General features: G+C 56.9%; 2 protein-coding genes across 7 annotated transcripts in view; one reads left to right on the top strand and one right to left on the bottom strand.

Annotated features, from left to right (window-relative positions):
• SCAP (SREBF chaperone) overlaps positions 1-2,135 on the top strand; it is a 96,908-nt gene extending 94,773 nt beyond the window's left edge. For 4 of the 5 annotated variants that reach the window (XM_052657722.1, XM_052657655.1, XM_052657576.1 and 1 more), the window contains exons 19-23: positions 287-369; positions 472-638; positions 1,203-1,283; positions 1,465-1,671; positions 1,749-2,135. In XM_052657722.1, the coding sequence (XP_052513682.1) occupies positions 287-369; positions 472-638; positions 1,203-1,283; positions 1,465-1,671; positions 1,749-1,994 (784 nt within the window). In that variant the 3' untranslated portion in view covers positions 1,995-2,135. Of the gene's footprint in view, positions 1-286; positions 370-471; positions 639-1,202; positions 1,284-1,464; positions 1,672-1,748 lie in introns of those variants that run through there. The other variant, XR_008201019.1, reaches the window with a different exon arrangement.
• Positions 2,136-2,403: 268 nt separating this feature from the next.
• Positions 2,404-24,536, bottom strand: PTPN23 (protein tyrosine phosphatase non-receptor type 23). 2 transcript variants are annotated; one of them, XM_052640063.1, is made up of 25 exons: positions 24,383-24,536; positions 17,362-17,436; positions 10,216-10,343; positions 9,955-10,031; positions 9,399-9,448; positions 9,175-9,306; positions 8,908-8,988; positions 8,690-8,821; positions 8,562-8,609; positions 8,184-8,240; positions 8,043-8,101; positions 7,813-7,892; positions 7,586-7,700; positions 7,432-7,497; positions 7,014-7,159; positions 6,498-6,809; positions 6,268-6,422; positions 6,028-6,179; positions 5,775-5,954; positions 3,985-5,686; positions 3,727-3,911; positions 3,535-3,639; positions 3,326-3,464; positions 3,138-3,251; positions 2,404-3,068 (listed from the first exon to the last, which is right to left on the bottom strand). In XM_052640063.1, the coding sequence occupies exons 1-25, from the start codon at positions 24,464-24,466 to the stop codon at positions 2,589-2,591; spliced, it is 4,854 nt and encodes a 1,617-aa protein (XP_052496023.1). In that variant the 5' UTR covers positions 24,467-24,536; the 3' UTR covers positions 2,404-2,588. The 2 variants fall into 2 exon arrangements, with proteins under 2 accessions (XP_052496023.1, XP_052495940.1); XM_052639980.1 differs by having other exon boundaries at positions 2,404-3,251.
• Between the last annotated feature and the right edge of the window lie 129 nt (positions 24,537-24,665).

Below are 24,665 nucleotides of genomic sequence, written 5' to 3'. Positions count from 1 at the left end.
CTATCATCAGCTCATTTACTCTTTATGACCACCCGCCTCCCCAAGGTGCACACGGTTGTTCCCATTTCACACATGAAGTATCTGAGGCACAGAGGGTGGCACTGGAGTGGCAGGGCCCTCCTGCTCTGCAGCTGGTCCCAGCACCTGGGCGTCCGTCTTGGCCGAGGTCCCTCGTGGCCTCACTGCTCCCCGGCCGGTGGCACGGGCCTGTGGAGGCCCGTGGCACTCAGCCCCGCGGCCAGGGGCTCTGAGGGCAAGCCCCCTGGCAGCTGCCCTTGTCTTTCAGGATCGTGGCCGCCCGGCTCAACGGCTCCCTCGATTTCTTCTCTTTGGAGACCCACGCTGCCCTCAGCCCCCTGCAGTTCCGAGGTGAGGGACCTGGGCAGGCCAGGGGCCTCACCTAGTGGGTGGAGCACGGGGGCCACTGCAGGTGTCTTCTCCAAGGCTCCTTACCTGGCCTGTTGTCCCCAGGGGCCCCGGGGCGGGGCAGTTCCCCCGCCTCCCCCGTCTGCAGCAGCAGTGACAGGGTGGCTTGCCACCTGACCCACACCGTGCCCTGTGCACACCAGAAGCCCATCACAGCCCTGAAGGCAGCTGCCGGGCGCCTCGTGACTGGCAGCCAGGACCACACACTGAGAGTAAGTGTCGGCACGATCTCTCAGGCATGGGGTGGCCCAGCACAGGGGTTGGGGGGCATCTGGGGTCAGTCGGAGAGAGGCTGGAGGTGTCTTGGATGAACTGTGGAAGGGAATTCCTGACCGAAATGTGATTTGGAAAAACCCAGAGAAGTCAGAGGAAAATGAAAATCACATGATCACATGTATTTGTGGAATCCAGAAAAATAGTGCTGCTAAACCTATTTGCAGGGAAGGAATAGAGACGCAGACATAGAGAACGGAACTGTGGACACAGCGGGGAAGGAGGGGGGATGAACCGAGAGTGGCACTGGCATCCACCGCCGTGTGTGGAACAGCTAGTCGGCGGGAAGCTGCTGTGCGACACAGGGCGCGCAGCCCACGCTCTCTGGAGACCACGAGGGGTGGGGTGGACAGGAGGTGGTGTGGGGGACACAGAAAGGAGGGACACGTGGATACTCACAGCTGGTAACACACAGCAGAGACCAGCACATGTTGTAAAGCATTTATCCTCTAATTAAAAGAAAACCCCAAGCGCTCAGCATCTGAGGCCTGTCTCTGCCGCAGGTGTTCCGTCTGGAGGATTCGTGCTGCCTCTTCACCCTGCAGGGCCACTCGGGGGCCATCACGACTGTGTATATCGACCAGGTGAGGGCCGTGGGTGGGGTGTGGATGGAGCCAGAGCCACCACGGCCTTGTTTCTGACTCCTGGGAGCTGGTCCCAGGGCCTCCAAGAGGCAGGCCAAGGCTCCCTCCCACCCGGGCACTAGGACACCTTGGGGACCGAGGTGGCTCCACAGTGACCAGGTCCCCACACCTGTTCCCACAGACCATGGTGCTGGCCAGCGGAGGCCAAGATGGGGCCATCTGCCTGTGGGACGTGCTGACCGGCAGCCGGGTCAGCCACATGTTCGCTCACCGTGGGGATGTCACCTCCCTCACCTGCACCACCTCATGCGTCATCAGCAGTGGCCTGGACGACCTCATCAGCATCTGGGACCGCAGCACGGGCATCAAGCTCTACTCCATCCAGCAGGTAGGTGTGGGGGCCACGGGGCCTCGGGTTGTCGGGAAGGGCTCCACACCTCAAGCCTGTCCTGTCCTTGTCTCCAGGACCTGGGCTGTGGCGCAAGCTTGGGTGTCATCTCAGACAACCTGCTGGTGACCGGCGGCCAGGGCTGTGTTTCCTTTTGGGACCTGAACTACGGGGACCTGTTACAGACAGTCTACCTGGGCAAGAACAGCGAGGCCCAGCCGGCCCGCCAGATCCTGGTGCTGGACAACGCTGCCATTGTCTGCAACTTTGGCAGCGAGCTCAGCCTGGTGTACGTGCCCTCTGTGCTGGAGAAGCTGGACTGAGGGTGGGCCTCCCTGCACCTCTGGCTGGGGAGCTCGGTGGGCAACGCACTGGACCTGGACTGGGGGGAGTGCTGAGTCTTGGGGAAGCTGCTTCTGACTGTCCTGTCCTGCCTCATGACTAATATTAAACCTGTTTTTTTAAACACCACCAGCCAGAGGCCTTTTGAGCCCCTTGTGTCTTCCCTTGGATGAGCTCTGCCATCACTCACACCCTCCTGGTGCCTGAAGTGCAGCACTGGGTTAGACCTTGCTCAGCTCAGAGCGGCTCCTGCCAGGAACCACATCAAGTCACAGGGCAGTTACAAGGTTGGGGGGGACTTGGCGCCAGCTCTAGACGCTCCTTGTGTAAGCAGGTCAGAGTGTGGAAGCCAGGGTGGCCTCCCAGGAGCAGCAACGGGCAGACACTGGCCACAGAACAGGTTTGTTTATTTGATAGCAAAGAGCTGAAAAACAGGTCCCACAGAGGAGCGGAGCCTGACCCAAGACCCGCTACCCCACAGAAGTGCGGGCCGGGCCAGGCAGGGCTGAAGGCAGCAGGAATGAGCGAGACGGGCCCAGGAGACGGTGTAGTGAGGACCAGGCGGGCACGCCCGGTCAGGTCTTGTTGAGCGTCCAGAGTGGGTCCAGGAGGCTGAGCGGGTCATCGGTGGGCCGCACAGCCCGCAGCCCCTGCCCGTTGTGGGCCTGCAGGAAGTCCTGCTTGCTCATGCGCTGCTTACCCCGCAGGGAGCCGTCCAGGGAGAAGGCCTCAGGCGTGAGGGAGGCCAGCAGCTCCAAGGAGGAGGAGGGCGGCCCCAGGATGGGGGCCTCAGGGACCGGCTGCTCCTCCTCAGGCTGGGGGGCCTCGGGCACGGGGGAAGAAAGGGGGGGTGGGGAGGAGGGGGGGAGTTGGGTGGACTCTGGGAGGCTGGGGGGCGGCGGGCCGGGGGGCTCCACAGGGCCTGGCAGGCTGGCCGCCGGGGAGTCCACGCCCCCAGGAGGCCGGATGCTGAGCTTGGCGATCGTGGCCTGGATGGAGCTGATGGGCACGTCCCCGCCGAGGACCAGGTCCTGGGAGTCCTGAGGAAGGTGATTCTGGGGAGACACGAGTGGGTGAAGAGGGTGCACGAGGTGCTCAGAGACCCCAGGAGGGGCCCCACTCACCTTCTGGGCAATGCCGGTGCCGGCCGTGGGCTTGCCGGGAGGGGGCATGCCATGGCGCTGCAGCACCTGCTCCACGTGTCTCACCACCGCCTCGTGGCAGAACTTGAGGTGTAGCTGCGGGGGCACGCGGGCTGGTGAGCTGGGGCCGTCCCCCGGGGCAGGGCGCATGCCCGCCCACTGAGCCTCACCTTCTCCTGCAGCATGTGCTTCCTCTGCTGCCGCATGCGCCGCACCAGCTGGGGCAGCTGGGGGATCCCACTTCCAGCCTCCACCTCCTGCACAGCCGCGTAGAGCAGCGCGAAGGCCCCCGTGCGGCCCACTCCCGAGCTGCGGCCGGAAGACGGGGTCAGGCCGGCCCCCGGGCCCCCGAGGAGCCCCGGGAGCTGCCCACACCTACCTGCAGTGGACGACAACGGGCGTGTGCAGCGGGCGCTGATGCAGGTAGTGGGCATGCACCTCCTGGATAAAGCGCAGCAGGTGGCTGGGGCTGTCGGGCAGGCCTCTGCCGGAGGGATGAGGGGGGTCTCTGAGCCAGACCTGGTCTGAGCCCACATCACCCCTCCCACCACCACCAGGGCGGCAGACGCACAACTCAGGCCACGTCGGGAAATGCAGGTGCACGAGGGAGCGCTTGAGGCTCTGGTCACGGAACTGCAGGCTCAGCACCCGCTCCACGTGCGTCTCAGTGGTGCGGACGCTGCTCAGGGCCAGGCTCAGGGCCCCGTGCACCATGGGCTGGCCCCGCTCAGTGGGAAAGTAGCGAGCCACCTTTTGCTGAGGCACAAACAGGTAGTTAGGGCTGGTGTCCCAGGGTCTCCACTGGGCGCCTACCCAACCCCTCCCTCACCTTCTCCATCTCGGCCTCCGACACAAGCATGACGATGACCGACACTTTCTGCTCGTGCACCATGAGCCAGAAGTCAGCCGCTGTGCCAGGCAGGGGGGCTTGGGTGGCCACCAGGGGCGGGCAGTAGGGTGAGAGCCCCTCCACGCGGCTGGCGTTGATGTAGTCGTCCTTGCCGGAGCGCAGCACCACGCGGTTGCTGTCGTAGGGCATGACATCCTGGTGCCGGTTCTTGAGCGAGTAGCAGCGGGCAATGGCGATGGAGCGGCCCCGGGCATCGAGCTCCTGTGCGTCTTGTAGCTCCCGCCACACCGTGTCCAGGGCCCCCACGGCTTCCAGCTGGCCGCGGAAGGCCTCCAGCTCCTGCCGCAACTGCTGCAGCCTCTCGGGGCATTCATAGGGGTCCCGCTCGATCAGCCGCAGGGCCTGTGGCCGCCGGCCCTCAGCCGCGTCCACCTTCGTCGGCTGCAGCAGGGGCTGCCCACCCCCAGGAGGCTGAGGGCCTCCATGCTGGCTCTCGGGGCTGGAGGACAGCAGGTCAGCAGCGGCGCTGCCTCGGCGCAGACAGGGGGGCGGCTCTGCCGCAGGGGGCCGTGGAGGCACGGGGCCTGGTCCTGGGGAAGGGGCGGGTGAAGGGACCAGGTGGGGAGTAGGGGCCGGCTGGATGGCAGGTGGGGGGCCTCGAATGGAGAGAGGGGCCGCCTGCGGGCCCAGGGGTCTGGGGGCAGGGGCAGGACCATAGGCCAGGGTGGGGTGGGGAGGCTGAGGGGGCCCCGCGCTGGGGAAAGACAGAGCCCCAGAGTGGGGGGGCGGAGGGTCCTGAGAGGGCCCGGGGTACAGCTGGGTGTGCAGGGCGGGTGATGGCTGCCCCAGGACCCCAGGCTGAGGGGCAAAGGGGTAGGGTGCCTGGGCGGACATCAGGCCTGGAGCCTGGGGCGGGAAGACGTGTGGGTGCTGGAGTGGAAGGGGCTGTGGGGGAGGCTGGGGTGCCATCCTTGGGGCTGGAAAGCCTGCAGGCACCCCGGGAGGGAAGTGGTGCTGGGCGGGGGGCACTGTGAGGGCCTGCTTGGGCCCCATTGGGTAGGTGTAGGGCAGGGGCAGCGGCTGTGGTGGGGGGCCTGGGAAGCAGGCCTGGGGAGGGGCCGGGGCAGGGTTTGGCCGCGGAGCTGCGTGGCTGGAGATAGGGGCCTGGACACTATCCACGGTGGTGGTGGCTGGCCGAACCCCCATGGCCAACTCGTGACCTGAGAAGTGGGGAGGGGGCGCTGAGGGGAGGCCAGCGAGCGGAGGGGGTGGCCCCACTGCCCCATAGGGGCTGCTCACCATGCCGTGCTGGGGTGAAGACCGAGGCACAAGGCCCAGCTCCGGGGCGTAGGCAGGGGCCGTGTAGAGAGCCGGTCCAGGGGCCACGGCCACCCCTGGGTGCCCCGGGGGCTGGGGGGCCCTGGGCTGCAGCATCTGGGTGGGGCCTGCATAGGTACCAGGCGGTAAGGCGCCAGAGAGGTAGTGGGGTCCTGGGCCTACAGAGCTGGGGAAGGGGCCAGGAGGGAAGTGGAGTGGGGTGGCGGCCCCCAGGAAGGGTTCGGGTGGCAGACTGCGCAGCTCCTCAGGCAGGTCCCCAGCCTCCATCGCCTCGCCCTCCTCCCTGCGGGGCAGCAGCGGCTTTGGCGCTGTGGGCCGTGGCGGGGGCTTCTTCTTGAGCTCCCTGTCGGGTGAGCGAAGGAGAAGGGGAGTCAGAGCCCCCTCAGCCCGGCCTGGCTCTGCAGCTGTGCCCGGGGTGTCCCCACGCTCACCTGTCCAGGAGTTGCTGGCGCGTCGCCTCACGGGCCTGGCAGGCGGACTGTGCGCGCTCCAGGAGAGCAGCCACCTTGCTCTCCAGGTCTGCATAGAAGTCCTTCCCCTCCTGGGACTTCTTCATCAGGTCCTCGTAGGCCTCATAGGAGGCCACCAGGCTCTGCAGCGTGGAGTTCCACCTGGCGGGCAGAGAGCGGGAGGTGAGCCGCTGCAGCCCGGCTCCAGGAGGCGGGCCCAGGGCCAGATACTGACTTCTGATCCAGGTCGCTGAGCACGCGCCGCACAGCCGCGTACTGCACATTGGCCTCGGTCAGGGCCCGGAGGACGTTGTCCTGGGCGGCCAGGTTCTGTTCCAGGTACACCCGCAGCTGGTCGTACTTCTTCAGCTGCTCCTCAAACAGCTTCTGCGGGGGTGTGGGGAGGACGGGCGCTCAGGGCCTTGCCGCTGAGGCGGGGTGCCGAGAGCCAACCCGCCGCCCACGCCCAGCCCACCTTCATCTCCGAGTGGTCGGCTGTCACCAGTGCCGCCGTGATGTCGTCCTTCTGGATGAGCTCTCGCAGCTGCTGCTCCAAGGACACACGCTGGTCCCGCATCTCCTGCACCTTGCCCAGGATGCGCTTCAGGTTCTGCAGCACCGCCCTGTCCTCTGGGAGCAGCGGCAGCGGTGAGGCCGGAGCCCCCACCCCACCCCAGACCGCCCCGTGGGGGTAGGAGGGCTCACCTGGGCTGAGGGCCGGCGAGGGCAGGGCGGCCCGCACCTGGTCCAGGGGGCCGCTGAGCAGCCGCAGGTTACCGACGTGCAAGTTCATGGCGCGGTGCAACTCGCTGTTGGTGAAGGAGGCCTTCTCGTGGACCTCCATGTACTTGGCCCACTCTCGCCTCACCTCTGCCAGCTCAGCCTTGGACACGGCCGTGCTGGCCACCGCCGGGCCCACTGCCTCCTGCAGCTTCTGTTCCAGCACCTCGTCCTCCTCCAGGAGGTCCCTGATGTCCTTCAGGGAGGCCTCCACGTCCGTGAACACCCCTGAGAGCACTGCGGGTGGTGGGGGGGGGGGCCACGGGGCGATCAGCTCCTGGGGCACAACTGCCCCATCACATGCACGTGCAGCTCAGTGCAGCCACAGGGCACGGGGGTGCTGGTTCACAGCTGCGGGTGGGCGTTGTGCCGGGGGAGGTGGGCACCTCCGTCCCTGCCTAACAGGGGACAGCAGGTGACCTCCACCTGCTCCACACTCACCCTGCATGGACTGGACGAGGCTCCTGACGGTGTCGGGGCGGACGCTGAGAGCCGCACACTTCTCCATGAGCTGGGGTGGGATGTGGTTGTAGGCGTCGAGGTTGTCCACTGTCTCAGGATCCAGCTGCAGTGAATCCATGAACTGGCTGTGGGGCAACAGGACCAGGTGGGTGTGGGCTCAACCCCTCACATAGAAGGGAGCGCCCCCCGCCCCCCAAATGAAGCAACGTCCAAGGTCCTAGAAGCACAAAACCTGCCCTGGGCACTGCTGGAAACACACACGAGGCCCTGGCCAGAGAGGCTGAGCCAGGAGCCTGCTGTTCTGTGGCCATTCACCACCCCCTCCCTCCCTCCGCTGCAGACTGCACTAGAGGATCCCACCCCCACCCCCAACCCCCCGCCTTGGCTCTGCACTCACTCCAGGACCTCGTTCTTGTCCTCAATCTTGGCCATCATCTCCCGGAGCAGCTTGGCCTTCTCCTCACTGCAGGAAGGGGACAGACCAATTTGTTGGCAGCCCATGTCTCTTGAGACACCCCAACTTGGGCTAACAGGGTTGTCTGTCTACTCACCTATATAGTGATGAGGCTTCATGCGCTGCCATTGGTACAAGTTTGGCAAAGATGTCAGGGCCCGTAACAGCAGGGTCTGTGGGGTTCACCGGCAAAGGCTTCACCAAGGGGGCACCTGGGAGGGAGAGGCAGAGAGTCCTGGAGACCAGGCCCACCCAACCTTGACTGCCTCTGTTGTGCAGCATCTTCGCCCCCTAGCCCATCCCAGGCTCCTTTCAGCTTCAGACCTTTCACAGGCTGAAGGGTGTCCAGTGCTGGGACAGCCTCGTGGTAGATGAAATCATTGTCCTTCTTGGCAGAATTGTACCTGGCATGGGAGGGGGGCAGTCTTGAGTGGTCAGCAGGGACCCAGGACCTTGCCCCTGCCATGTGGGCCCCTGCTCTCTGGCCCTGGTGGCTGCCTCCCAACGATGCAGGCAGAGAAGGAACCAGAGCCCCTCGAGGCCCAGAGACTCACTTTCCCCCAATGACGTCCATAGCGAAGCGCAGCGCGTCCTGCACAGTGTCGGGCTGGCCCTGTGGGGAGGAGAGGAGCTCAGTACAACCACGGCCGGCGCCAGGACCCCCTTGGCCTGGCCAGGCTCTCCCCCATCATCACCTTGGCCAGCTTGATGGCTTCGTTGAGCTTGTCCAGGGCACTCTGGAAGTACGCGACCTGCAGGGGCCAGCAGAGCCTGGTCCAGCCTTCCGTGTAGACCCTGCTGCTCCTGCCTCCCCTGTCTGACCAGCAGGTAGCCCAGACGAGACAGGAGGCTGAGCAGCCGCCACACGCCAGCCAGCCCACAGCACCAAGGTTAGTGTCCGCTTGCGGCTCTGCCCACAGTGCACACCTCCAGGCAGCCACTCAGAGGGGAGCCTGCCACGCCTGTCCCCTGGGGTGGCAGGGACCCAGGGTGAAAGAGGGGACCACCCCCCCCGCTGGGGATCCAACGGGGCTGGAACAGCCTGAGTGCCCTCCTGGCCCCGGCTCGCTCACCTGCTCCCCGAACTTCTGCTGCTCCTCCGCCTGCTTCCCCATGTGCAGCTGGACGGAAGACAGCCCTGCTTACTGGGGGGACACCTCGGCGCCGGCCCGCCCCACCCCCACACCCGCGGCGCCCTCACGTGAGCCACGGCCGCGAAGTAGTAGGTCTTCATCTGGACCAGCTTCTTCCAGTCCTTCTGGATCCGGCCCAGCAGCGAGGCAGTGTCGGGGTTCTCCAGGGCGCGGCATGCCTCTTTGTAGTAATCCACTACCTGGGGGCCGGGATGGGCTCTGTCGGGGACTGGGAGGAGGCCAGGCCCGGCCCCAGTCCCTGGAGGGCCACGTTCCCCAGGCCTACCTGTGCGCTGATGCGCGCCACCAGGAAGCTCTTCCTGTTGTCCAGCATGGACTTCTCCAGGAGGCACTCCTGCGCCTGGCCCTGGAATGGTGGGTACAGAGGCCCTCCTTCCTCACCGGGACAGACCGCACTCACCCCTCTCCGCCCAGCGTCCCCTCCAAGCAGCTCCTGACCCACCTGGGGCTCAGAAGGTCGCAGCCCAGGCCCCGGCTTGACCCTCCCTGACCTGTGTGCCACCGTTCGGCCCCAGAAAGGGCGGCTCCTCACCAGCATGAGGTTGGCGTTGAGAGTGAGGATCTGCCGGCTCATGTCCACGCTGTAGGCCTGGGGGAAGTGCTCCCTGAGGTAGGAGAAGGCGCCGGCCGCACACTGGAAGTGGGTGCAGGAGACCTTCATGCCCTGGGGGAGAGGGGCTGTCAGAGGCGGGGCTTCTCCAGGGTGGGCTTCACTCTGGAGCTGACAGCACTCAGCACACCGCCCCACTTCCTCACCTCCTCAGACACCCGCTTGTCCATGGCCCCCAGCATGGAGTGCAGCGCCCCTGGGGAAGCAAGGAACACGGGTCAGGGCTCAGCTGTGGCTACTGCCCACGGTGGCGCCCAGGCAGAGGCGGGGGGTGTGGGGAGCCAGTGGATCTGGGGGGATGGAGCTCCAGCTCTGCGCCAGGCAGGAACGGGGGCAGGGAAGGGACCCTCATAGGACTCCGCTCCGCAGGCTGAGGCTGCACCAGCAGGGTTGATGGCAAGGCCAGCCTAGGCCAGCCTTGGTCTCCTCCCGCCAGAAGCAAACCTGAGCCACCAGGGGTTCGGGGGCAGATGGGGTGTCCAGACAACGAGGGGAGGCCACCTCTGTGCCCGGAGCACAGAGCAGCAGCTCCAAGAGCAGGCAGCCTAGCAGAGCCTCCCACCCGGGGGGCTCCCTGCAGCCCGGGAGGCAGGCAGAGCTGCGGGAGGGCAGGACAGGGCCAGGATCCAGGATCCAGGTGTCTTCTGCTGCGAGGGGCAGGGCCAGGAGCGAGGGGGCCCTGGGGCAGGGGAGGCAGCTCACCAAGGTTGTAGAGAATGCAGGCCTGCTCGTACTTGATGTCCTCGTGGGCCACAGACTTCCCGGAGAAGATCTCAGTCCTGGGGACAGGCCACCACAGTTGTGAGGGGGGAGCTGGTGAAGCGAGCCCCCTCCCAGTGCAGGGCAGGAGGGAAGGGGGACTGGGGAAACCCCCCAAGCAGCTCCCCGTCCTCTACAGCAAGGAAACGGGGAGGGGAGAGGGGCACCGTCCAGGCTCCCCCGGCTCTGCCCGCCCGCGCTCACCAGGTGACAGAAACAGCGGCCTCCTGACCCGCGCCCATGGGGACCCGACTCTGCAGGTAGTGGAGCTGGCCCAGGTACTTGCGGAGGACACTGCAGCCCTCGAAGTCACGTGGGACCCGGACGGCGTTCTGCGGGAGGGTGAGAGGAGGCCGACTGTCATTTGGAGCGGAAGACACGCCTGTGTGCCCACAAATGCCCGGACGGACACGTTGGAGCTGGTGGACTGTGCAGCTTAAGAAGCCAAAGGAAGCCCACAGCCACCTGCAGTCACTGCACAACCAGCCCGCCGGCCAGACGCTTCCACCAGATCGGCTCCACTTTTCCACAAAACATGCATTAAAATTTTTATCGTACTTAATGTTTGACCCATATCTCTATATCTAAAAATATGAGATACAATAGCCGTGAAAACTGAAGACAAGGCTCTCTACTGCCATGTCAACATGTCCATAACACATTTACTGTTGGGGAGAAAAAATCATCTAGCAGATAAGCAACATAATCTCACTGTTGAAAATAATACAGAAATAGATCCACCTAGTTATACAAAGTGAAAAAAATCTAGACAGTTCCATACCAAAGAGATAAGTGATCCCTGGATAAACTCTGTACATATATACAGGGACATCTGAGATTATATTATATTGGTAAGTAAACTCTCCCCTCAAATGTTAGAACAGTAATAAAATATAAAAAATCAGGTTGCTATTCACCTAAAGCAACACTGCAAATCAATCCACTGTACGTATATATAAACTTTTTAAACAAAGAAATAGAAGAAAGGCCTGCAGTATTCCCCTCGAGCCTCGGTGACCTGGGTTGCTGTCACATCCTCACAGCCTGAGCAGGCTTGGGTCCCAGGGCTGAGGGCGCTGGGCAGTCTGGGGCAGCCAGTGAGCCTTCCTTGGATCTGTACTGCCTGGTCCCCTCTCCACGGGACCCCAAACTCCAGATTCAGGCCGGCCCTCCCATAGCTACCGCAAGCCTACAGCACCCCAAAACTGGTGGACATTCTGGGGTTCAAGAGCTGTGAAACGTCAACCCTTTCTTCATATCTCCTCGTGGGGTTCCCACTTCAGCCTCCTTCCTTAAAGTCCATCCACAGACCTTTGGCGGCACCCCCAGCAAAGCACCTTTCTGCGGTTACGCTGACTGGTGGGTGAAGGGTGAGGAAGCAGTAGTGAGACGCAAGCTCTTGTGTATTCTCTGTGCACTCTGGACTCTAATTACAGCCCAGGAACCCAACTCTCTCCTGAGGCTCTGATTGTTCCAGTGACTAAAGCTGGGTCTGAAGAAATGCTGCCATCTTATGGCCGTTTCTGGTCACAACAACTGGAAAACCTGTGCTTAAGACGGCATAATATTCACAAGGCCTGTGAGACTCAAAAAGACACCTATGCTCTAGAAATAGTGGTAGGTAAGAATTCGTTAGCAATGGCTTTCAAAAGCCAATTTCCAAAGTAAATCTTACTCATCCTCAGAAAGTAAAAACGCACATAAAAATACCTTTACCACTCCTAATTCTTAAGAGAAGTGCAAATCAAAATGACAATGAGGTATCATCTTTCAGTACTCAGCCCAAAGTCTACAAACAGTAAATGCTGGAGAAGCCGTGGAGAAAAGGGAACCATCCTACACGGCGGCTCAGCTATGGGAATGTAATCTGCTAAGAGCTGCCATGGAGAAGGCTGCAGCTGCGGGTTCACGAACGGAGACAAGCGACCAGCCCGTGCAGCAATCCGTTCCTAGGGGTGACGCAGAGAACACCATCCCTCAAAAGACACGTGCACCCAACGCTCACTGGGACACTGTCTACAACAGGCAAGGATGCAAGCGTCCAAAGCCTATAGCCACACACCAGCTGACACAAGGTCAGCTACGTGCACACAGTGGACGAGCAGCCATAGAAAAGAATGCAGAAGTGTCACTGGCAGCAACCCGGATGGATCTGGAGATGACAACCCCAGGTCAGTCAAATATGGAAAGAAAAATATTCTATAATATCACAGATAAAGAACTGGATACAGATGAACTTGCCAAACACCTACTATTGACTTATTAAACAAATTTAGAGTCATAGAAGGACAGTTGGAGAAGATGGAGATATAAAACACTTTGAATAAGATATACATACTTATATAAACTATGCATGCTTTATACTATATATAAAGTGTATACTATTATGTATACATGTAACATCAATATGCTTATCTATAAGATGAACAAAAAGGTCCAACTGAATAGTACATGGAAATCTGCTCACCACTCTGTGATGATGTATATGAAAATAGAATGGGAAAAAGAATTGCCATATGCATATGTGAATCATGTTCCTTGCATCTCAAGTACATACACAATTGTAAATGAACTCAAAGAGAGAATAAAACTGCATTAAAACAAAAAAACCTGAAACAACCGCCTGCTCTATTCCCATGAGGCCTCGGTAACCTATACTGGGTCACACGTCACCCACCCGGGCAGGCTAGGGTTCCCGGGTGGGAGCGCACTGGGCATGAGGCAGTGGGAAGTGTATGCCAGAAACAGAGCAGCGCCTTAGATGGAGAGCCTGGTCCACTCTGGGCAGCCCAGTAACTCCAGATCCGCATGGGGGAACCTACTCCAGAATTTGTAATAACAGTGCGTGAAAAAAATAATCCAGGGGAAGAAAAAACATACATGTATCGCACTACATCAACCAACCAGAGCACAGGAAAAATAAACATGAAAAATATTCTCTATGCACTGATAAGTTTGAAATGAAATTTAAAATAAAAGAACAAAATGACAGAGTGTAAAAATACTGGACAAACATGCAGCACAGCTTTACAATGTAATAATAGCCCCTGCCCAACAGCAAAAAAAAAAAATTAACTTGGGCCACTGGTATCACCATACAGAGATCACACACCACGTTACAAAGTGAACGAAGAAACAAACAGAAAGGGACCCATCACAGGATAACCACAAGATGTGATGTCTCAAAACTGGTAACAGGACCTGCGTGACAGAACGCAGGCAGACGGATAGGAAACGGGTATATTCAAAGGGTAAGACACAGGTACAACCCTCAAGTAGGGAAAATACATTATCCGAAAGACTCATGCTACAGCAACGGGCAACCTATTCCACACTGCGGAGTCACAATGTACAAAGGCAATGAACAAGCTGCATATACCCGGCTACCTCATTTAGGTACACTTAACCAATAAAAAATATGTTAAAAATATTCTATGCATTGATCAGCTCCAAATTAAACATCAAGTAAAGAACTAAATAACAAGAGTCTCCTACAAGGCCTTAAGGCCTCAGTGACAAGGTCTGGCTGTCGCATGCCTGGGTCTGGGCAGCCCTGGAATCAAGGCGGGACTGCGTGGCTGACGGGGAGCTGGAGAGGACAAGTCAGCCAGTGAGCCTCCCATCTGCCCCTGGAGGGCCTGAACCCTCTGGATGGGACCACCATCTGCAGATCCAGCTGGGCCCTCAAGTACTTAAACCAAGCAGGCACTCCCAAAGGACTGTGAAACCTCTGAGCTGAAAGAGGGCCTCCACGTCGCCTCCTTGTGCTGGGCATCCCGCCTGCAACCTGAGACTCGGACCACCCAGGAACGACAGCACCTAATGGCACCTTGATTCCACAGGGGGGGATGTGTTTTGAGGGTGAAAGGTGAGGGGAAAGGGACCACAGCCCTTCAGTGTTTTTCTGGGACATCCCCGTCTATTTGACAGCCCAGGAGCAGGACTTTCCTTAAGGCTTTCTGCTGGAGTAACCAGTCGGGCAGGAAAGGTGCTGCCGTCTTGTGGCCGTTCCCGGTAATAGCAGCTTGAAGACCTGTGCTTGTGTCTGCTGGGATTGTCAATGACATGTGCCCTCCAGAAATGTCCTGAGGTGGGTAATCGAAACAGAATTCAAAAAGGGGCCCACTTTCCAGAGCTCCTACTCATGGGGTACAAATTGGACTCAGGCTCTTTTAAAGGAAAGCCAAGGAACACAGCCTCTGCATGGCTAATCAGCAGGGAAATTCACATGAAAAGTACAACCTACCACCTTCTCCTGCTCAGAATGGACATCAACAAAAAGACTATTGACCAAAACCGGGAGAGAGCAGGGAGAAAACAGAAGGCCCCAAAGATGTGGGGAGAAATGGAAACTGGTGGCAGGCACTATGAAAACCCAGAAGAAGGGTCCCTAAGGGCGGAGATTGACAGCCGTTTACATGATCCGGCAGGCCCACATGAGGCTGGATATCAAGGGGACAACCCCTGATCAAAAACACCCACAGATGGTGTCCTTTCCTGAAGCAACAGAATAACTGAGACATGGGCAGAAGCAAAATTTCCAAGCACAAGGGCCTGGAAAAAAAAAAATTAGTACAGCCTTACAGTGTAATAATATCAGCCCGAACACCCCCTCCCCCCCAAAATGAAAGTGGGCCATTGGTAACATCATACACAGATCAAGACACAGTGTTACAAAGTACACTAAGAAAGACAGAGAAAGGAACCCATCACAGTACAACCACAAGAAGTGATGTCTGAAAACTGATACACAGGAACTATGTGACAAAAGGCACGCAGATTTTCTCACATAAAAAATGAACTGATTTTACCAGAGGCAGACAAAGAGGAAACGAGGAATAAGTTCAAAGGGTAAGACACAGTGACACACACTCAGCTAGGGAAAACAGACCATCAGGAAACAGTCTCATGCTACAGCAATGGGCAACCTATTCCACACTCTGGAATATAACGTACAAAGGCAATGGGTAAACAGAGAGTAAACAACAGGCGCATTTATCTGGCTGCCTCATTCACGTACACTTGGCACCCCACTCCAGTACTCTTGCCTGGAAAATCCCATGGATGAAGGAGCCTGGTAGGGTGCAGTCCATGGGGTCACTAAGAGTCGGACACGACTGAGGGACTTCACTTTCACTTTTCACTTTCATGTATTGGAGAAGGAAATGGCAACCCATTCCAGTGTTCTTGCCTGGAGAATCCCAGGGACGGGGAAGCCTGGTGGGCTGCCGTCTATGGGGTCGCACAGAGTCGGACACGACTCAAGTGACTTAGTAGTAGTAGTAGTAACCAATAATAAATATGACGTCAAAAATACTCTATGCACTGATCAGCTCCAAATGAAATAGCAAATAAAAAAGAACTAAATGACAAAAAAGAGTCTACTACAAGGCCTTCAAGCCTAGGTGACAAGGTGTGGCTGTCGCATGCCTGGGGCTGGGCAACCTTGGGATCAAGGCAGGATTGCATGGCTGGCCCGGGGAGCTGGGAACGACAAGTCAGCCAGTGAGCCCCTGATCTGCCCCTGGAGGGCCTGAACCCTCAGCATGGGACCACCATCTGCAGATCCAGCTACGCCCTCAAGCACTCAAACCAAGCCAGGCACTCCCAAAGGATGGTGGAAGCTCTTAGCTCAAAGAACACCTCCAGGGCGCCTCTTTGTGCTGAACATCCCATCTCCAGCCTCCATCCTGACACTCGGCCCACCCATGAACAACAACACCTAAGCACCTTGATTCCAGGGAGTGGGACGTGTCTGGAGGGTTAAAGGTGAGGAGAAAGAAGCAAGGGACCCCAGCCCTTCAGTGTTTTTTGGGACATCCCCCTCTATTTGACAGCCCAGGAGCAGGACTTTCTCCAAGGCTCGGGTTGCCAGAGTCACCAGTTGGGCAGGAAAGGTGCTGCCATCTTGTGGCCGTTTCCCATAACAGCAGCTTGAAACCCGGTGCTTTGGAACATACTCAAGACGAATTTTCAAGGTTTGCTGGGCTCTCAATGACACGTGCCCTCCAGAAATGTCCTGGGGTGGGTAATCAAAACAGAATTCAAAAAGGGGCCCAGCTTCCAGAGCTCCTGTTCACCAGGTACAAATTGGTCTGGGACTCTTCTAAATGACAGCTGAGGGACACTGCCTCTGCATCGCTAATCAGCGGGAAAATTCACATGAAAGCTACAACGGGTATCTCCTCCCCAGCTCAGAATGGACATCAACAGAAAGACTACTGACAGAACAGGGAGAAAACGGAAGGCCCCAAAGATGTGGGGAGAAACGGAAACTGGCGGCAGGCACTATGAAGACCCGGAAGGAGGGTCCCTAAGGGCAGAGCTTGACAGCTGTTTACATGATCCGGCAGGCCCACATGAGGCTGGATATCAAGGGGACAACCCCTGATCAAAAACACCCACGGATGGTGTCCTTTCCTGAAGCAACAGAATAACTGAGACATGGGCAGAAGCAAAACTCCCAAGCACAGGGGCCTGCAGGAAAAGCACATGCAGCGGGGCTTTACAGTGTACTAAGATCAGCCCCGCCCAGAATGAAACGGCGCCACTGGCGACACAGACTCACACACACGCTACAGAGCGCCTAAGACGAGAAGGGATCCATACAGACAACCACGAGCGGCGACGTCTGAAAACTGACACCCACGAGCTTTCTGGCAAAGGTCGCCAATTGTCACTCATAGAAAACAAGCTTATTTTACCAGGGGTAGACCTAGAGGAAACGAGGGATATATTCAAAGGGTAAGACATAGCTACACACACTCAACTAAGGAAAACAGACCATTGGAAGATGCCTATGCCACACCGTAGCGCAACCTACGGTGCACTCTGTAATCGTAACTTACAAAGGCAAACTGTGGGTCGGGGAAAAGGTCATTTATTGAAATAAGCCAGTCCCAGTCAGCTAGTCAAACATCAATCCAGGAGATCAAACCAGTGAATCCTATTGGAAATCAACCCTGAATATTCACTGGAAATATTGTTGCTGACATTGAATCTAAAAATTTGGCCACGTGATGCAAAGAGCCGACTCATTGCAAATACTCTGATGCTGGGAAAGACTGAGGGCAGAAAGAGGACTCAGAGAGCATGAGATGGCTCAATGGTATTACCGACTCAATGGACATGAGTTTGAGCATCCTTCAGGAGACAGTGAAAGGCTTGGAAGCCTGGCAGGATGCAATCCATGCAGGCCCAAAGACTTGGATGCGACTGAGCAGTGACAACAGTTTATATATTTTCCATCATTATTCTGCTTTTACAGAGGAAAAATGACTGAATTTAAGAACAGTTTTATCTCCCAATCAAACCAATTTTGTTCACACCTGTGTAAAAACACTGTCCTACCTGTCTGAGCAGCTCCAGTTTCTTCAGTTCCTCATTGTAGGCTTCTGGATTCTCTCCATAATTCTTCAGGACAAACTAGAGAGAGAGGGAAGGCTGTGAACCAGGCACAGAGCATCGTTCCCGGCTCCCGCTTCTGCCCTCGGAGTCCTCAGCAAGCACCAGCCATGGCTCTGCCAGCATCTCCTCTCCTGCCCCACTGGGAACTCGGCCTCCATAGCAAGGCAGCACCGAGACACTTTCTGGGGCAGCCTCCTTTTTTGAGCAAAATGGAAAATACACCTGCACAACCTGGCTGGCCCTCACCATGCTGCTGTCCTCCCCACCAAACCCAGAACTGGGCCAGCTCAGGAAGTCGGGGAACTCAGTCAGCTGAAGTGGGATCCTACTGAGCGTTCGTAAACGGGTCCCGAGTTCAAGCCTCCCTTGTGTCTGGGGCCCTGCTGGGGCCCGGGATCACCATCGTAATCCCAACCCACCAGCCAATGTCGGGAAGAGAGTCACAGGAGAGTGAGCGTGCAAAGCCTTCCCCACCAGCCCGCCCTCCTGGGGAAAGGGCTCCACAGAAATAAGCGTCCTCCTCAGTGAGGAAAGGCCTGCAGCGGTGTGATGGGAATGATCGGGGGAAGGGAGGAGGGGAGGTCACTCCGCACATCAGAGGCGGGGCTGGCACGCCCGCCCAGCCCACGGCAGGGCTGACTCTCGAGGACGGTGGGCACACCCACCAGCCTGGAGGCGGGGCCTGGACCACCAAGACCACACACACATCGTGGCAGCTCCGCCACTCCTGCTGGGGGACCTGGCGTCTGGGTCAGCAGTCTCGGGGCCCGGGTCCGTCACCCCACATGCACTAAGGGCACCAGCCCCCAAGGCTCCTTAAGGCCCAGCCCAGGTCTGTGAGGCGGAGAGGGGCGGGGATGGCCTGCTCTCTCCAGCGGCGGCCCACCCGTCTCCTGGGCCCCTCCCCAGGGGCTGTGACACGTGGCCACGTGGTGAGCCCAAGGGAACCTGGGAGGCCGTGGAACCGCGTTAGCCGCCTGGCAGGGAAGCGAGAGGAGGGACAGGCAGAGGGAAGCAAGTCCTGAGCTTCCTTCAGCTCCATCTGGCCACAGCTCCAAATCTCTGAGCCCGACCCTCTTCCACTGGTTTTACCTCCTGCCAGTTTGCTATCCCCGTCCACCTCTGGCCTGGACTCCCCACCCCGTCAAACCCACCCCTCATCCGGTGGTCAGATTCGTCTAACATGACTCCAGTGTTACTCCTGGCTTTATATCCGTCTGAAACACACGCACTCCTGGGGGAAAAAACAATAAAGCCCAGCTTGATTTGCTCAGGACAGTGAGATTATGGGGAAAGAGCTGTAATCTAAAGGAAAAAAAGTAATCTGAGAACAATGTGCACAACAGTGCTTCCCCAAACCTCCAGGACCAAATCTAATCTTCAGAGCAGAGTTCACGGTCCTTCACAGTCAGCTCCCAGTAGCCGTCAGCTCCCAGGGACACCCAGCCAACAGTACTCTGGAATGACCGCTCTCGGCTCTCAATGCTTGTCCACACGTTGCCCCCACCACCTTCTCTGCTAAGACTCAGCTAAAATATCACTTCCCGTAGCATCAGCTGCTGCTCTCCCCACGTTCAGAAAGTGCCTCCATCAGACTGTGCACCTCCCAGCAGGGACATGTCAGCGACCACCCCCACCCCAAACAACGAGTCTGTCGGGAATGGCAGGGGCCTGATTTGATGTGTTCGATCCTCAGCAAACGGCTGCCTTTACAGGAAATGCACAGGATGGATGAGCACACGGAATAAACCACAGGAGGCGCTCAGAAAAACTGGGACGGTGCGACAATTCACCCAACACTTACCTCAGCCTCTGTGAAAGGCAAGTACCATTAAGGGGGCGAGAGCGGAGCAGACTACTGTAGATTAAGAGATTAAAAAAAACAGAACAACTACCCTACGAGAACCGTGATCGGATCTGAGTTTGGAAAAAAACAGTTATAAAGGATGTCTGGGGATAACAGGTGAAATTTAAATATAAAACATAGTAGAAAATGCTTGTGGATTTTCTAAGGTGTGATGAAAACAGTATAGTTATACACGAGAAAATCCTCTTAGGACCTGCTGATACGGGTACAACTTACTTTCAAAGGTCCATGGTGGGGGGGGGTGGATGTGTGTGTCTCTGTGTGTGTGTGTGTGTGTGTCTGTGTGTGTCTGTGTGTGTTTACAGAGAGAGAGAACACAAATACGGTGCAATGTAACTATTACCATCGTCGTCATTTAGTTGCTAAGTCACGTCCAACTCTTTTTTGCATGACCTCATGGACTGCAGCCCACCAGGCTCCCCTGGCCACGGGATTTTTCAGGCAAGAATACTGGAGTGGGTTGCCACTTCTTTCTCCAGGGATCAAACTCGCTCCTCCTGCATTGGCAGGCGGATTCTCTACCACTGAACCACCAGAGAAGCCCAACTCTTAAAATTAAGTAGAGGGAATTTGGGCGAGCACTGCATTATTCTTCCAACTTTTCTGTACGTCTGAAATCTGCAAAATGAATGTCTTAAGAGCTGCTGAGGGAAATCTTGGGTGGTCTAGCGGTTAGGACTTGGCACTCTCACTGCTGTGGCCCAGGTTCAAGCCCCGATCAGGAAGCTGAGATCTCACAGGCCAAGCGATGCGGCCAAAAAAAAATGAGTTGCTGAGCTAAATGATACCTAAAAAAACACTTTCCTTACGTCATCATTTCTTAGCCTCTTGTTGGATCCTTTGAGAACATAAACGCCACGAAACAATCTCCCCACCAGTGTCCATCTATGCATAAACATAAGGATCTGCCAACATGTTCAGGGGGTTTACAGACACGCTGAAGCCCATTTATGGGCTCTTGGTTTACAATCCTCTGTGATCTAGCCAATCCCTCACCCCGCCTGTCCCCCAATTCACAGACATAAAATGTGACCTGAGCTATAGGGTAAAGCTTGACTGTCTAAATAGGAACATGTTCTTTCTCCGATTAACTCCCTTCTCATAGGAGGCTTCTGTTTGCTCACCCCGAGGCAACAGTGAAAAGTGGAGCCCAGAGGCCCTGTGGGACAGAGGCCGAAGGGATCTGAGTGACATCTGAGAGTCCCAGAAACAAGGCTCCAGCTGCCACCGCTGGGAACACCTGCCCTGCGGTCACGCAGTGGTGACGGGGTGAGAGATGATGCCTCTGATCGCAGCGAACTGTCCCCGAAGGAGGCTGTCTACCTGTCCTATTCCTCCTCCAAGATCTGCAGCAAACACAGAGCTCCTGCCCACGGGCCAGACACTTGCCAAGTGCCCAGTAAGTCACTCAGCCCTAATGACAACCCAAAGAGGTAGACAGCGTTGTCGCCCCCATTTTACAGCTGAGGAAACTGAGGCAAGGGAGGTAAGACACTCGCCAAGGTCACAGCACTAACCACCGACAGAGCACCAACTGGAAACCCGGGGTTTGGGCTCCAGAGCCCATATTCTTGACCACACATCAGACCAATCCATTTCTATTTTTTAAACACAGTTCTCATAAAACACCAAAAAAAAGGGAAGTGAAAACAAATCTCCGGCCACAAGGTGAGTCAATGGAGCAGAGAGGTGATTTTTTAATCTCTGACAAAACCCTCTGTGGCTTGATCACTCACTCCCCCTACTACACAGAGGTGAGAGGCGGCTGAAGGTTCGAGAGTAAAGGACAGAGACCTTCTCTCAGACAGTGTCCCTACAGCACAGACTTCTGCAGAGCAAGAAACAAGGTCTGGTCAGGACATGAGTGTCGCCACAGAGCCTGAGAAGGCAGGCCCTGCAGCAGGCAGAGCCTGGACCTCGGCAACACGGATTAGGAGTAAGATACTAGAAGATGCCGCCAGGACCCCAGCACACCTACACAAACGCCAGCCAGTTGGGGCTGAGAGGGCCAGGGGCCCTCCCGAACCCAACCAGGCTTTGGAAAAGCTGGGCTTCATTTTTCCTGAGCAAACAATGAGACCTGTGAACAGTGTCATGTTGAAAGCATGTCCAGGGTTCAGAGCCACTGGAAGGAAAAAGCAGGGAAAGAAGTTTTAAGTTACAAATACACAGGCTGGAAAGACTTTTTCCAAAGACAAACACCAAAACAGAGGAAGTCCTGGCTGTGCCCCTAGGTCGCTGTGAGACCAGGGCTTGGTTTTGCACCTGTAATATGGTGTTCATAGTAGCTGCTTTTGAATTGTGGTGAAGACTCTTGTGAGTCCCCTGGACAGCAAGAAGATCAAACCAGTCAATCCTGAATATTCATTGCAAGGACTGATGCTGAAGCTCCAATACTTTGGCCACTCGATAGGAAGGGTCGACTCGCTGGAAAAGACCCTGATCCTGGGAAAGACTGAGGGCAGGAGGAAAAGGGGCGACAGGAGGAGAAGGCTGGAGGGCATCATCGACTCAATGGACATGAGTTTGAGCAAGTTCTGGGAGATGGCGAAGGACAGGGAAGCCTGGCGTGCTGCAGTCCATGGGGTTGAAAAGAGCTGAACAAGACTTACCTACTGAACAACGACAATTACCCGCTGTAACTCACAGAGCTGTCATAGGACTTAAGCTACTTCCTTAACAGAGAAAGAGGATGCTAAGCTGAAAGTGTTGTTTACAATATGCCAAGGCCTGTACTGGGGACTCAAATGCATTAACTCTTTTTCTTTAAGTATCTCTTGTTTTTCTCTTTTTATTTATTTTATTTTTGGCTGCATTAGGTCTTTGCTGCTGTGCTCCGGCTTTTTGTAACTGCCCTGCTATAATGCGTAGGCTTCTCACTGTGGCGGCATCTCTTGTCGCAGAGCACAAGCTCTGGGCCCAGGGCTTCAATAGCTGCGCCACGTGGGCCCTAGAGCCCAGGCTCAGTAGCTGTGGCACACGGGCTCAGCTGTCCCAAAGCGTGTGGAATCTTCCTGCACCATGGATCAGACCCATGTCCCCTGCATTGGCAGGCAGATTCTTAACCACTGGACCACCAGCAAAGTCCCTGCGTTAACTCTTGATGCCCATAAGCTTATAAGGTATAGTATTAGTTCTGTTACAGGTGAGAAAAATGAGGCCCAGATTAGTGAGGTAGTCATCTGTAACAGCTGACGTCACTCAGCTATTAAGTCGAAAAGGTGGGACCTAAACCAAAGTTGGCCTGATTCCAGTGTCTATACTATTTCTGTGACATTACTCTGCCCTTTTACCAAGCAACCAATGGCCCAGAATTCTGTAGGCAGATGAAAGTGAAAGTCACTCAGTCATGTCCAACTCTTTGTGACCCCACGGACTATACAGTCCCTGGAATTCTCCAGCCCAGAATACTGGAGTGGGTAGCTTTTCCCCTCGCCAGGGGATCTTCCCAATCCAGGGATCAAACCCAGGTCTCCCACATTGCAGGGAGATTCTTTACCAGCTGAGCCACCAGGGGTAGATGAGATCACTAGATCCTGGCATTCTTTTGCAGTAGAAAAATGGAAACCAGAGATCAGCAATGGCAGTTCTAGAACTCTGAGCCAAACTTCCTAATTCTTGACCCACGGTCAAGATTTTGTTTCACTTTCTCTGGTACTAACATGGTCTCATTCCTCTGTGTATTCTTTTTTCCCCCCATGGATGATGGGAGTGTTTAGCTTCTGTTCTTAATTTGATATACATCTTGGAATTAAAACAGTAGATGGAAAGGAGACCAAACTTTGGGAAAGAAGTAAAATTCTGGAACTTTAGGTCAATTAACCTAATTTCTCAGATGTCTCCATTGGTCCATTGGGGCCTGGGGTTTGATTCCTGGTCAGGGAACTAAGATCCCATAAGCTGGGAAGGTCAGCCAATTTTTTTTTTAAATCTAATTTTCTGGTTTTACAAATGAGGAAAAAGATGCCCAAAGAGTTTAAATGATGGACTCAAAGGAATACAAACTGTTAGTGTCTGAAGGAAGGCAGTGGCAAGTGTGAACCGAGAAAGGGAGAGCTTCTTGGAAAACTTCTTCCCCGACCCATTTTCTTTCTTCTATTTTTTTTCTTCTCCACCACCTTACTCACTGGGGCTCCGTCAATATTCAGGCAGCAGCCACATTAAACCCACAAGGATGTCAACCTGCAGCAGCCTCCTGGTTGTTCCTTTTCACTTCTGCTCTGTCCTTCAACGGTACCAGACAGTCCTTCCCAAGGCAGATGTCTCACAGGGTACCTGATGCCCAGTCGACACACCTGGTCCTGCTTTGTACCGGCCACACCTGATCTCCCCACAGCGGTCCCTTGCCTCCCTCAAAGCCAAAACTGCCTGTCTCTTCCATCCAAATGAAGAGTAAACAAAGGACTGCTAGGGTCGCTCTGGAAGCTACAATACTATTTATCCCCTCTGCGCAGTCGCGAAAGCAGTAACGCTCCCCTAAAAGTTGTATCTTTTGGTCCAAAGGGGCTCCAGATTACGGTTCTTCTTCTGAGACCAGACAGAATTGCACCAAGAGTTAGAGCGACTCCAATCGCAGAGGTCAGGCTGGCCGGGGCCTTAAAACACATCCTGAGCCATCCTCGGCGACCGTCCCAGTCCGGTCGTAGACGAACAGCACAGCGAAGGCCAGGCACAGCCTTTCCACCCTGACGGTTAAGGAGGGCCACCCACCGATTCTCCCAGGGCGGCGCTGGCGTGGATGAGGGGAGGAGCAGGACTAGGTCCAAAGCGTCACACCGAGGAAGTGAGGTGCCTCGGCGGGGATCGCGGAGGGCCGGGGGACGGGATCGGAAAGCAGGTTCCGGTCAGACAGCGGGGGCTACCCGGGCTGGCGGGGTCGGGGGGAGGGGAGGGAGACGCTCTTCGAGCGCGCAGGGGTCAGAAAGGTGCGATGGGGGTGCGCCAGGCGAAGGAAAGCCAGTGGAGGCCCCTCCTGGCCTCACCCGACCCTGCGACAGGGCCTGGGGAGATGATAGATGCGCAGGGGGCGTCACGCGCCGGCGGACGGAGAGACGCGGGAGAAAAGGGGAGGCGGCGGGGAGGAGGAGCGGCCCTCACCTTCTTTACGGCTGGCTGAAAGTGGAAGTCACCGGCCTCTTTCAGGTCCAGCCAGATCATGGGCATGCGGGGCACGGCCTCCATGGCCTCAGGCACCCGCCGGCCCCCCGGCTGCTCCCCAAGCTTTCGCAGCTGCAGGCTCAGCCACGCACCCCGCCCCTCCACGCCGGAAGTCACTTGTCACGCGGGGATGAAAAAAATGCCCCTACTGCCTGCTGGGAGAGGCTGTCCCCCGCCCGTGTAGGCTTTTGCGCATGCTCCTTTCCCGCTGCGCATGCTCAGT

This window comes from Budorcas taxicolor, chromosome 1 (genome assembly GCF_023091745.1).
Source record: "Budorcas taxicolor isolate Tak-1 chromosome 1, Takin1.1, whole genome shotgun sequence".
Taxonomy (NCBI): domain Eukaryota; kingdom Metazoa; phylum Chordata; class Mammalia; order Artiodactyla; family Bovidae; genus Budorcas; species Budorcas taxicolor.
Note: the sequence above shows the minus strand (reverse complement) of the source record. Positions and strands in the feature narration are given on the sequence as shown.